The sequence below is a fragment of the Equus asinus genome, chromosome 6, assembly GCF_041296235.1.
Source record: "Equus asinus isolate D_3611 breed Donkey chromosome 6, EquAss-T2T_v2, whole genome shotgun sequence".
Taxonomy (NCBI): domain Eukaryota; kingdom Metazoa; phylum Chordata; class Mammalia; order Perissodactyla; family Equidae; genus Equus; species Equus asinus.
The window spans coordinates 88,300,607-88,314,560 of NC_091795.1; the positions used below are offsets into that span (position 1 = coordinate 88,300,607).

Consider the following 13,954-nt stretch of genomic DNA (forward strand, 5'->3'; position numbering starts at 1 on the left):
TCCTCTGTTTTGTATGTGGGATGGCTCCACAGCATGACTTGACTAGTGGTGTGTAGGTCCACACCCAGGATCCAAACGTGTGAACCTGGGCTGCCATGGTGGAGTGCTCTGGGTTTAACCACTAAGCCACGGGGTCAGCCCCCTATATAACATTCCTGAAATGGAGAACAAATTAGTGGGCCAGGGATTAAGGAGGGGGTGGATTGGGTGGATTGGGTGGATGTGACTATGAAGGGGCAACATGAGGGATACTTGTGCTGATGGATGTCCTGTGTCTTGACTGTATCAGTGTCAGTATCCTCATTGTGATGTTGTACTACAGTTTTCAAGATGTTACCATGGGCAGAAGCTGGGTAAAGGAGTCACAAGATCTCCCTGTATTATTTCTTAAAACTATACCTGAATCTACAATTAGATCAAAATAAAAATTTATTTTTAAAAGTCTTCAACTGTGATTTCTGGTATTCTAACCATACAAAGATATGAATATTTTCTGCTTTTTAATAAGATACTATCTAGAAGAAGGGAGTCAGGGAGTTTTTAAAGAAACTATTAAAAAAGCTGAAAACATTGTTCATTCTTCAAAAAAATTGGGAGGTTTGGTAAAATATGGTTGATTTATTTTGGTATTTCTAACTGCAAAGTGTGATCACTGTGTCCCAAATTCATGATTAAAACATGTATAAACCTTCTCTAATTTAATCCTGGTGTATGCTAATTATTTCTGATTCGCAGATTTAAAAACCATATATTCTTTTTTTTTTTTTAGAAGATTGGCACCTGAGCTAAACCCTGTTGCCAATCTTCTTTTTCCTTTTTATTCCTTCTTCTCCTCAAAGCCCCCCAGTACATAGTTGTATGTTCTAGTTGTGAATGCCTCTGGTTGTACCATGTGGGATGCCGCGTCAGCATGGCCTGATGAGCTGGGCCATGTCTGTGCCCAGGATGTCAGCTGGCAAAACCCTGAGCTGCTGAAGCGGAACGCATGAACTTAACACTCGACCATGGGGCTGGCCCTGAAATCATATATTCTTTATACGTTGCCAAAGTCACACAATTATAACAAGTGACAGACATAGCAAATCACAAGAAAAGCAGGTTTTACCTTTTAAGAACGTGTGCTCTACTCTTTGAATTGTCTGTAGCAAATTCAGTGCTCAAACCATGGCTGGATTGTCATCTTTTGAAGTTTTACTACACCAGGGGGGATCTTGTCCCCCAGGGGACATTTAGCAATGTCTGGGTATGTTTTTGATTGTCACAGCCGGGAAATGGTTGTGTTATACCTGTGTCTAATGGGTAGAGGCTGGGTTTACTGTTAAACAGCTCACAATGCATAAGACAACCCCCTCCAACAAAAAATTTTCTGACTCAAATGTTAGTATTGTCTGTTTTAAGAAACCTTGTGATACGCTTATTAGACCCTTTAAGGACTTTAGAATGAGTGGTTACTCATATAAGGTTCCTGTCTAATTTCATCTGACTCATTGATTGAAGTTAATATTATTCACTTTCTGTAATTTCTTTCATTGGTAACACTGCCGGTCTTTCTCCTGCCAGCAAATGCTTGATTATACTGAGTGAATTAGACAAATTGATTGTTTTCTTTCATTGTTTTTTGTTAATAGACTGCAGCAGAAGTTGGAATAATTGAGAGTATTCAGCTAAGAAACTTCATGTGTCATTCGATGCTTGGACCCTTTAAATTTGGTTCTAATGTCAACTTTGTTGTTGGCAACAATGGAAGTAAGTGCTTTTGCACCGCTTATTTTTCTTTGAGTAGTGCTTTGAGATTAGAATGCATTAACTTTTTTAAACAGGTGACTATTAGTGCTTATAAATCCAAGTTTTAGATCTATAACTTGTGGTCATGAATATTTTTAGTATTTGCTTCCAGTCTATACTTTAAGAAAATAATAAGTTAACTCTGGGTTTGTTATTTATGCAGCAGAGACAAACATTTCCTGCTTATTCTTTTGAATCCATTTACCTTGGAATTCATCCACAGAAGAGTGGAAAAGCTGTCCTCCTTGTGATTGAGGCAGCCCTGTGTCTTACATCCATGAAATGTTGTAATAGAGCATGAATAAAGTGCCAGGGGAATCCAAACACGAATGAAACTACTTCTCACTGTTGGGCCAGTGAAAGCTTTAAGAGGAGATGGTATTTGTTTGATGCTTGAATGAAAATTCTAGATTCTTTAGGTCCCCTTGGAGGAGAAGCAGCTGAGATGTTCCAGGCAAAGACTGCTCCTCACCAGAGGTTTGGAGGGGTAGAAGTAGATGTGTATGGAGAGTGGTGAACTACCTTATATGGCTTTATCTTACACATGGTAGGAGGGGCAGAAGCTGACACTGGAAAATTGTGTTGTGGCTTATATTCTTGAGGATCTAGAATGCCGTGATAAAGATTTTGGGGTTTTATTCAGAAGTCACTGGGGAACTCATTAAAGTTTTTGAGTAAAGTGATGACAGGGTTGAGATTTATGAAACCAACTGGTCACATTGGAGAGAATGGATTAGAAGGGGGAAGACAGGAGTTGGAAAGACCAGTTAGGCAGCTCTTGTGATAGAGGAGCGAGGCTTGAGCTGCTGACAGCTTGACTGGACCAGTCCACTGGGAGAGAAGGCTTGCCAGAGTCTACAACTTTGACAGTGCTAGAATGCAAAACTGGCTATGTGGAGCTCCAGTCTGTTTAGTTGTTGTTCTTTGTTTTCCCTGCTCTATATTCAATCAAGAGGAAAGTGTTTTCAAGGAGAGAATGGACAAAGGGATGAGTGCTACAGGGAGGTCACATGGGACAAAAAGTAAAGAATGGTGGGTTCTGCAGTTAGGTCTTTTCTTTTTTAACTTTTGAAAAGGTGCTTTTGTTATTAAAACTTAATAACAAGTAGTAGAGGCAGGGAATTTGGAAATGAAGGAAAAGGAGAGAGGATAGGGACTTGAAAGACATTCCAGGAACTAAATGGAGTTAGCCAGTGGTGTTTTGCTTAATTTGGGATATAGTGCGGAAGATGCTGGGCTTATAAGAGTTGATTGAATCGGTTGATTGTGGAGTTCAGAAAATAGTTACCATATTCTAAGTAATTGTTATAGACTTTGGAGTTTCAGCTTGTGATATTTTATGTCTGTCAGGGTGAAAAGAAGCACAGTTTTCAAAGAGCTAGCAAATGAATAATATTCAAATTAGGAATAATGGTCAAAATATTACATACAAACATCTGTCTTTATGACTGATAATTTTTTCGTATTTAAGTTCATTTATTTCTTCAACAAATATGTGAGTGCCTATTATGGGTTGATATGGGAGATACAGCGATAAAAAAGGCAACGTTCCTGTCCCTGTGGAGCTTGCATTCAAGGGGTGTTAAAAATAGTTTCTGACTTCTGAGAATTTATGTAAAAGTAAATTGTAATTAAATTAGAGTGTAATAAAAATTAGATGAATTAAGTACATATGTGTAATTAGAAAGGTAAATTTATTTAACAGGCTGATGGGCTCGGATGAGAGTTTTAGGTTTGAAAGGTATCAACCATTTTTTCCATTTCCTTGTTAGCGGCAAAACTTATTCCTGAAATATGCTAATTTTTTTCTAATAGCAGCAGCTAAATATTTCACGATATATACAGCATTTTTTATAAGTTTCCTGCTTTGGTGCTGCAAGGGAATTATCACTGAAGTTTATTTCAGGGTTAGACTAATTCACATTTTCATTCAAAAATCTTTTTACGTCAAATTATAGGAGTTAGCCTTTTCTTTTCTCTCTCTAATGAATGTGGTTTCTTCAACACCTGTTTCTTTAGGTGGGAAGAGTGCAGTACTCACAGCTCTCATAGTTGGCCTTGGTGGAAAAGCAGTTGCTACTAATAGAGGATCTTCTTTAAAAGGTTTTGTGAAAGATGGACAGAAGTAAGTGTTTGCTTTCTACTTGTATTTTTCAGTTCTTTAATAAGAAGCAGCTACTTAGAGTCCCAATTCGTGTAGACATTAGAGGAAATGAACTGGCTTCCCAGCACTGGGACAGAGTATCATACATTTTCATTCCTTTCTCTTGCCACCTGTCACCAGCATGGCCCACTGTTGCCTGTTATCCTTTCCAGAGAGCTTGTGTCAGGTATTGACCTGTTGCTGCCCACTTACACTCTTGTTTCTGTTACCTTTCTGAAAGAACAAGCAGTGATAAACCTCTGAACTTGTTTAAAGGACTATTTATAAACATTGGACTTTCCTGGCTCTTGACCCAAACTAAGTGTCAGCACGTCTGCATTGATACAACACAGGTGAAAGCAGAGTCAGTGGCTGGCCAAGGTGTCCCTGTGCAGATCTTCTGCCTCCTGCCCTTTGAGAATTCCAGAAAGTAGTCCACTCTTTGTCTCTGATTTTGTATCCTTTACCAAGGTGGTTTGCCAATGAGTTTGATTTGAGGACCAGTTACAAGTCTATTTGTGATCCTTCTTGACCCTTGGTGAATGGTCTTTGGCTTTATGTTTATATTTCTTTTTGTTATAGCTTGCATTCACATAACTATATATTAATTACACAATTTGCATCATCATAGATTGATGGCCTTTTGCCCATTAGGAGCTCTTTTCAGACTGATCCCCTTGTTCTTTTTGTTGTTGTTGTTGCTGGGAAAAATTTGCCCTGAGCTAACATCTGTTGCCAATCTTCCTCTTTTTTTTTTTTCCTCTCCAAAGCCCCCAGTATGTAGTTGTAAGTCCTTCTAGTTCTTCTGTGTGAGCCATCGGCATAGCGTGGCTGCTGACAGATGAATGGTGTGGTTCCTCACCAGGGAACCAAACCCAGGCTGCTGAAGCAGAGTGCACCAAACCTTAACCACTAGGCCATCAGAGCAGGCTCCTTATTCTTTTTTTTTTTGAGGAAGATTAGACCTGAGCTAACTACTGCCAATCTTCCTCTTTTTGCTGAGGAAGCCTGGTCCTGAGCTAACATCCATGCCCATCTTCCTCTGTTATATACATGGGATGCCTACCACAGCATGGCTTTTTTTGCCAAGCTGTGCCATGTCTCCACCCAGGATCTGAACTGGCAAACCCCGGGCCGCTGAGAAGCATAATGTGCAAACTTAACCTCTGCGCCACTGGGCCGGCCCCCTTATTCTTTTTCATACTGCCTCAGATAACTCTGAAGGGTAATCTTGTTTCTCATAACAACTAGATGTCCCAAACTCTGTCATACTAGCTCCCAGAGTGAGGCTACTCACACTGCACGTTCCTCCCTTGCATACCCAGTGCTTCTGGAACTTTGGTAATTAAGAGTGATAACTTTTTTTTCATATAATAGACTTTCCTTCTACTCAGTGTTATATCCATTTAACTTCTCCCATTTTATTACTAAAAAATAGAATGGGAATGGGCTGTGAATCAGGATTGAAGCTTTCTTATGTGTCTTTCAGAAACCTTAGGAATCCTAAGCCGGGTTCCAAGTTGACTCAGGAGAAGGGGGGAAAAGTACACAGAAAATCGTTTCCCATGCTCTGTGGCCTTGGAGAAGAACTATTTGGTAACAGTTCTCCAGCATATTTTCTGTCTCTACTTATCTTATTTGGGCCTCAGCCCAGCAAAATTTTCTCCCCCCCAGTCTCCAAACAAAATTATGTCTGAAGTCAAAAGTTAGTTACTTTATGGGGGCTGGCGCTGTGGCCGAGTGGTTAAGTTCGCGCGCTCCGCTGCAGGCGGCCCAGTGTTTCGTTAGTTCGAATCCTGGGCGCGGACATGGCACTGCTCATCAGACCACGCTGAGGCAGCGTCCCACATGCCACAACTAGAAGAACCCACAACGAAGAATACACAACTATGTACCGGGGGGCTTTGGGGAGAAAAAGGAAAAAATAAATAAAATCTTTAAAAAAAAAAAAGTTAGTTACTTTACCATTTTTAAGTTAATGGTCCCAACTCTGTTTCACTGCATTATACTTAACTATACTTTTCTTAGTTGTCCAAACAATCACCTAGTCTACCTAGCCAGATAACACATTGATCTTTCAAATAGACACTTCAGGAAGAAATTGTTTTTTCTTTACCATTAAATGTTTTATGTCTTGATTAAATATTTTTTATTTTTTTCCTCTGGGAAGTACCTGGACCAAAGCAGAAACTTCTTTCTGAGACTTGTCCTTGAAATACTATTAAAGAAAAGAAAGCAAGAAAGAAAAAGGCTAGCATACACAAATCACCAACTTTTAAGGACACAGTTGCCTGTAGATAGGAACATCAATATATTTTAAACAATTAAAGTTAAAAGCTTTAACCTAAGCTCAGTTTCCTTTTTACTGACCTTGTCTGAAAAAGTAGCTACAGACAGCTTTTCTAAACCTATTACTATTCCTCTTGTCGTCTTATTCCTCATTTAAAACATTTAGTATCTATAAAATTCTCCTTACTTTATAGTCTCTCATTCTGTCATCACTTTTTTACTGAAGCCGTTCATTAAGTTTTGCACTTCTATTAGTCCATTCTGCATCTAAAATCTATGTGGCTATCCCAATTTGCCTGAAGAATGTCTGTCAGTCTGGCACAGATTTGAGGTAGTCAAGGACTCTCCCCTTGCCTCCATATCAAACATTACACTCCCCGTTTGTGACACCTGATCTTTGGGCTGCCTTTGTGGGGGTTTCAGCTAGCCTTAGAGATGCTTACCTAATATGGTTTGGAGAAGCCGAGAGCTGTGCCTTGAGACACTTTACCTTTGGCTCAGCCCTCTGATTATCCACTAATCCTTTCCAGTGATACGGAGACAGTGAATGAATTCTCCTAATGTATCTCCTCCCATGAAAACCTCTCTCAGTGACCCAAGGTCTCACGCTCCTAACTATTCAGGTTCTTCTTGAACATGTTCAGCTCACAGTTCCCTCTCTCAGCCTTTCTAAGACAGACCCTGGTGGCATCGGGATCTTTGCACCAGTCCTGTTTTTAACATCAGCTGGGCATCGGGAGTGAGTTATGGAGGAGTGAAAACTCATACTCCTGCTGTACATTCCTGGTTTATTTAGTTCAGGTTACAGAACTTACTGCAGGTGAGCTGGCTACCCAGAGAAGGAGCACTGCATCATATTTTTACATGGCCCTTTCCTTGTTTCTCGTTCCCCTTAGTGTGTGCTGCTGCCAGGTATCTCTGTGCAGATAGGTTTTTCCAGAGTTTAGAAAGAAGCCAAATTCTTACTGTGGCCTTGCTTGTTTGTGTTGTCATTCTGAAAGAACCCTCACTGATAGTCTCTCTTTTCACTTAAGGGTCTCCTGGATTTATAGGTGTTGGACTCTGTGACTCTTGACCCAAATTGAGCATCAGCCACATCACTATGGTGGGCAGACAGCAGTTAGTGCCCAGATCACTTGTCCCTGTCTCCTTGTACAGGTTTTTTGAGCAGTTATTATAAGGTTTTTTTCTTAAGGCTTAATTTTTTGAATAACTTGCCTTTCTTATATTTGTTAAATTCATATAGCAACAGGATACCAGTGCCTCCAAAGTTCTCACAGTATTAAAGATAGCTTTCAAATGCAAGGAGTAGCTAGGAGTGAAAATAATAAAGTAGATGTTTGTTAATGAAGAGAGATGTTTGATAATTCAGAAAGCAAATATTTGTAGTCATTTTATTTTGTTTTATTTATTTTTTTTTTCTGAGGAAGATTTGCCCTGAGCTAACATCTGTGCCAGTCTTCCTCTATTTTGTATGTGGGTTGCCGCCACAGCATGGCTGCCAACAAGTGGTGTAGGTCTGCACCCGGGGAACTGAACCTGGGCCACTGATGTGGAGCACGCTGAACTTAACTGCTAGGACACACAACCAGCCCCTCATTTTATTTTTAAAATGTCTTCATGAGGTACATTCACGTAATACTAGGTAATCACACTAGCTGACGAAATAAAATATTTTTACTCCATGTTGCAGGTCAGCTGCCCCTCCCCTATCATACTTTAGTTCATGGTTTTCAAACTTGACTGTTCATTTGAATCAGCTCGGGAAGCTTTTAAAAATCCTGTTAATCATAACTTTTCAGGTGCATATCTGTCTTAATTAGGGATTTCTGATTAAAAAAACACACACACCGACCCAGTCAGGGTAGCTTTAGAGAAGGAGATTCATCGTAGACGCAGGGATCTATATCTCAGAAGCTGCGGGGAGGAAGAACAATTCAGTCTCGTGAGTGAGCAGGACTGAGAGACCTCAGAACCAAGGATCTTCTTTGTCTGGGTCTTTTTGTGTGTGTCTCTGGCTTTCTCTGTGTGTCTTTGTGTCTAGGCCTCTTTCTCCCTCTCCCTTCCTTCAGTCCGTGCTGCAACTCTTGCTCTACCCCACCGCCCTGACCCTCCCTACGTAGTGGGCTGTACTTCTGTGTTGAGCTCTCCTCCCTCTCTCCTGCTGACAAGTGTGTGGGTGTGTGAATGTGTTTCTCTCTCTCGCTGCCTCTGGGTTATATGTGCTCTTGCTTTTTATTTAGCCGAGTCCTTGTTAGTCTAGGTCTTTGTGTGTGCAGGCATTTGTCTTACTGTCTTAGTCTGTGGGGTGTGCGTGTAAGGAAGTGCTCTGGTGTTCTCTTTGTCTCTGATTCACTGCCAGTATCTGTGGGGGTGTGTCCCTATCAGTCTGTTTCATTGGCTTCTCAAGAGCTTATCTGTTCTGTGCTCCTGCTTCTCTCTGTAGTCTCTGCAGACTTTCTACTTTACTTGCTCATCAGAGTATAATACCCCAAATTGGTTTCTCTAGTCCCAGAGGCCTCATAACTTTTTCCAGGCTCCAAGGAATTTCCATTTTTCCACTTGGTTGTGTCTTACTTTGGATTTGTTTTAAAAATGTTTCATTTTGAAGTAATTTTAGATTTACAGAAGTGTTGCAAAGATATTACAGTTTCTTTCACACCCTTCACCCAGTTTTCATTAATTTTGACAACCCAAATAACTTAAATAAAGTACTTTTAACAAAACTTTTCAATTAACATTGTTATAATATTATTAATTAAACTACAGACTTTATTTGAATTTTACCAGCTTTTCTAAATTTGGATTTTTAAAGGAGAGAATCTGGCCCAGTTAGTGTCAGATTTCTCTATTTAGCTCAATCGCTGGAGGAGAGGAGGGGGACTGATATGGCTGCTAAGCCCTCTTTCTGCCAGGACGCTTACAAAGAAAAGGGTAGAGGAGCAAGAGCTGAGCAAAGCCTTCAGTGTGTCTGCTGTAATATCAGTTTACAGGGAAGTTCATCTTGAGTATTTTTTCCTACATTTCTTGCAATGGGAACAATTTTGGAGTATCATTACAAATTCACAAAAACAAGCATGTTCTATTAAAGATTTCATTTAATTACCAAGTAAAGTAATTTTGCATTTGAGGACTTTAGCAGTTTGGCAGATGTTCATCTGAACCAGAAAAAATATTGTCTGCTTTTATGTTTAAGGAAATTATAAATATATATTCATTAATGCACTTCATTAGCATCTTTTCTTTGTTTTTCTACCAAGTCTTATTTTAACAGAGTTAGAGTAGAAAAATAAACAAAGGTTGATTTTTTCCTCTCTATAATATGTTAAAATATGCATGACTATAAATGCTTTAAACTTCTTTAAAACTTTAAAAATAATTCTTTTGTAATACCAATAAACTTTAAGAAATTTTGGGCTTCAGTTTACATTTCTTGATATCAAATCCTCTGATCTTTTTATTGCTAAGTAATTGAAAAATTAAGTTATTTCCTTTGATTCTAATTCACTTAGAAAATGTTACTTCACCATAATTCTTCATTATTCTTAAAGGCTTGCTGTCAGTATAGTGCCTTATCTTGTAATTTAGAGTAGGTATTATAATACCGATTACACATTGCTTATCGGAAAATGTATAACTTATGTACATGATTTGAAACAACCAAAACTTAAACTGTTTTTGTACAAATGTGGTATTTCTATTGTCGATAGAATAGTAACTTTTTTCTTTTTTCATGAGTAAGATTGGCGCTGAGCTAACATCCGTTGCCAATCGTCTTCTTTTTGCTTGAGGAAAGATTGTCCCTGAGCTGACATCTGTGCTAGTCTTCCTCTATTTTATATGTGGGATGCCACCACAGCATGGCTTGAGGAGCAGTGTGTAGGTCTGTGCCCGGGATCCAAACCTGTGAACCCCAGGCTGCCGAAGCACGCAAACGTAACCACCACACCACCGAGCCAGGCCCTAATTATTTTTTATAAAGCATCTCTTATTGTCAACTTTATTTTTTTTGTTAGGCTTGATATCTTTATCATTATCCTGTAGTAGCCAATCTGCCATCGACGGCTGGTGTAAAGCTAATTTTCAAATGAATTAGCCAGATTACTTGGGGTCTTTTTAAAATATAGGAACCTAGTATTGTAATTGCACTGTACCTTCATGTGACTTAACCTTATTGCTTTAGCTCAGCAGATATCTCAATAACGTTAAGGAATAGAGGAGATGATGCCTATAAAGCACATGTGTACGGTAACTCTATAATTGTGCAACAACACATCAGCATGGATGGAAGTCGATCTTATAAACTAAAAAGTGAAACAGGTTTGTTATGAATTTCTTTTCATATAAGTTATTAGTAAATATCCCATTAAAAAAGAGTTAAGTAATTGTGCTATTATTCATTGAAAAGGCACTTCTTCCCACTTTCTTGACACTTCTTTCTTGTAAGATGATTGGTTGGTTGCATGTGTATGTTCATACGAATGTGTATGTACATGCATGTATTACACATAGTTGTTTTACCACAGGACATTCTACAGCAAAACCATGATTAGCAGGATTTGGGTCCGTTTGAAACAGGCTATGCCATTTTGTTCTCACCTGCAGACCTCCTTTCACCCCTTTAGTTTCTATTGCATGTGGAAAGAGATGCTTAGCAAAAGGTGGGAAAGGACATAAAGGAAGAGGAGATGAGTGTTAAGCGTTACTAAACAGCTAGAGGAGGAGGAGGAGAAAAGGTTTAGCTGTGAGAAGAGAAGTACTATCCCTGCATCTGGTGCTTCTTCCTCCTCTGTCCTTGTGCCGTGATGGGTGCATCACCCCAGTTCATTCAGATATGTGTGTTCAATGGTGCCTGTCTTGATGACCTAATGAAAAGTAATTAATATTTGTATTTATAAGTAATTGCTCATTTTTTTTTCTATATTATTGCCCTAGAAACAATCTGGTCATTTTATGTGTTTCTCATACTAGGCACCGTGGTTTCCACTAGGAAAGAAGAGCTGATTGCAATTCTTGATCATTTTAACATACAGGTAATCGCTAAATTTGTGCTTTAGATTAATTCATGCACTGGTTACTTTTTTTCTGATTTCACTTGGGGTGTAGAAAGAATTAAAATGGCTTCAGATAAGTATATTGACCACAGGAAGAACATGTATAACTGTTGTTAGCAAAGTTCCTTAAAATTTGCAAATTCACCAGGAATTTTCAGTATGTAATATAATATCTTTAATTTGATAAAGCAGTCAAGAACATCTGGTCTATACTGGTATGTACTAAAATTTATGTTAATAAGGATGTAAAGTTTCTTTGCTTTCTGCTGTCCTAGTCGGAATAGTATCACAGTTCCCTAAACTCAGTTACTAAATTCTTGTAGAAAGGAAGTTTATTCTAGAAAGATAAAGCATTTCTTTATGTATATTGGAGTTATTGATGATACCTTGTAGGAGACAAGGCTTGAATTCTTTCTGCTAAGGTATTTTGACTGAAAATTGGATATAGGGCATGTATAACCCTGTCACATTAGCACTGGAATTGTCTTTAGAGGTCATCTAATCCAGACCCTTTATTTTGCAGGTGAGCAACTGGGAGCTAGAAAAAGTTAAATTTGTGCTTAAGGTTTTCTAGGTGTGGTTACTGGTGGAGCCTGGATTGGGACCTAGGCCTGCCTGTTCCACTCTAGCGCTCTTTCCATTGTACCACCCTGCCTTATTCTAGGATTGAGAACACCAAGACTAGTCACCAGGGGAAAAGAATTATGAGTCTGGGTCCCTTTTCCAGTTTGGTGTAAAACAAAGCTCTCCAGAAAAACTTTCTGTGATGCTAGAAATATTCTGTAGTATGCTATCTGATTGTGTAGCCACTGGCCATGTGTGGTGTGTGTGACTGAGAAATGCATTTATTTAATTTTACTTAAGTATAAAAAGCCACGTGTGGCTAGTGGCTTGCATAGAAGGCAACATAGGTTTAGAAAGATAATTATTAAAATCTGGAGAAAAGCAGACACAGCAAATAAATTTGAGACTAGAACACAGGACAATTTGTTATGGAAAATCAGGAAAACTAAAAGTCAGAGTTTACAGAATCATAGGTGTTGGGAGAATCTTGAGGGCATCCAGTATAGTTAGCATCCTCCATCCTTACCCTGTGTGGAATCTGCACCCGGTATTCCTTCAGTGGATGCTTGAGTGGATAGAGGTGGGAAAATCACCTCTGCCTGAGGCTTCTCATTCCTTCTGTGGCCAGGTGTATTAGAAAGTTTTCATTATGTGGAAAGGTGAATAAAACCTGTTTCTCTAAGCTACCATTTCCTTGGAGAATGTGAAACATGCTTATAGTTGAAATATTTGAGGATTGTTATCACAGCTCCTTTAGTCCTTTTCCTGCATGATTCAGTTAACTAAAGGTTCAGGTTCATTGATCAAAATACAGAAGGTCTAGAGCTGCACTTAACAGTACAGTAGCCACTAGCCACAAATGGATATTAAGCACTAGAAATTGGGGTTGTCCGAATTGAGATGTGCTGTAGTGTGAAATACACACCAGATTTTGAAGACTTAATGCAAAGGAATAAGTCAATTTCTTATATTGATTATATGTTAAAATGATAATATTTTACATAAATTAGACTAAAATATATTATTAAAATTAATTTTAACTGTTTTTACATTTTTAATGTAGCTACTGCAAGATTTAAAATTGTATGTGTGGCTTGCATTATATTTCCATTGGACAGTGCTGGTCGAAATAACCAGGAGGGCGGAGAGTATTTAATGTCTTTAAGTCCCTGATTATATTTGTGCCTCCATGCCTCTGCTTCTCATCCCTTCTCTGAAGTTTAACCTTTTTGTGCTTGCTCCACAGTTTTGGCAGGTAAAGCTGCAAGATTCTTAAATAATCCCTAGAGTAGTGTAGGAACTAGGAACCCCATTTCAGAAACATTCAAAAGGATGTAGAAGAAACAGTGAAAACTGGTGAAGCTGTTAATTCAAAGTTGGTGGTAAAATGTCTGTATTAAAGCTAGTGCGTTAGGTCTTACTTTTAAGAAGTCAGATACAGTGTGAAATTAAGGTATAGGGCAGGGCTTGTAAAAAATATGTGGCAATCAGAGTGTGGTTTACCTATATCATAAGAAAAATGTGATATGTAGAAGTTTCTTTCTAATGCATGAATGTTTTTTAGCTTACAAGAAAAGACCCCAAATCTTTCTTTTTTTTTTTGGAAGATTAGCCCTGAGCTAACTACTGGCAGTCCTCTTTTTTTTTTTTGCTGAGGAAGCCTGGCCCTGAGCTAACATCCGTGCCGATCTTCCTCCACTTTATATGTGGGACGCCTACCACAGCATGGCGTGCCAAGCAGTGCAATGTCCGCACCCGGGATCCAACCAGGAAATCCCGGGCCGCCCAGAAGCGGAACGTGTGCACTTAGCTGCGCCACCAGGCCGGCCCCAAATTTTTCTTTTTGAGGAATGTTTTAACCCTTGGTATACTAACAAAGTACATTTGGTATTTTACAAATGGTAAAATGAAGCAGTTTAAAATGTTTTTCATTTCTAATGGTCCTACATATTCTCTAATTTACAAATGGGATTATTTTTTAACATGTAAATTACTTTGTTATTAACACCAAAGATGTAATTGAGTAACAACCCTGAATCTTTTTGAAGCAAGTTATACTTTTTAAAAAAGCTTTTTCAACTGTAAAGTGCTACTGTACTTTGCTGTTATATTAACTATA

General features: G+C 38.8%; 1 protein-coding gene across 2 annotated transcripts in view; it reads left to right on the plus strand.

The window, feature by feature from the left end:
* The window catches only part of SMC6 (structural maintenance of chromosomes 6), an 80,709-nt gene that overhangs the window by 11,010 nt on the left and 55,745 nt on the right, over window positions 1-13,954 (plus strand). For both annotated transcript variants that reach the window (XM_044771977.2, XM_014848061.3), the window contains exons 3-6: window positions 1,629-1,746; window positions 3,805-3,910; window positions 10,401-10,537; window positions 11,189-11,250. In XM_044771977.2, the coding sequence (XP_044627912.1) occupies window positions 1,629-1,746; window positions 3,805-3,910; window positions 10,401-10,537; window positions 11,189-11,250 (423 nt within the window). The remainder of the gene's footprint in view (window positions 1-1,628; window positions 1,747-3,804; window positions 3,911-10,400; window positions 10,538-11,188; window positions 11,251-13,954) is intronic.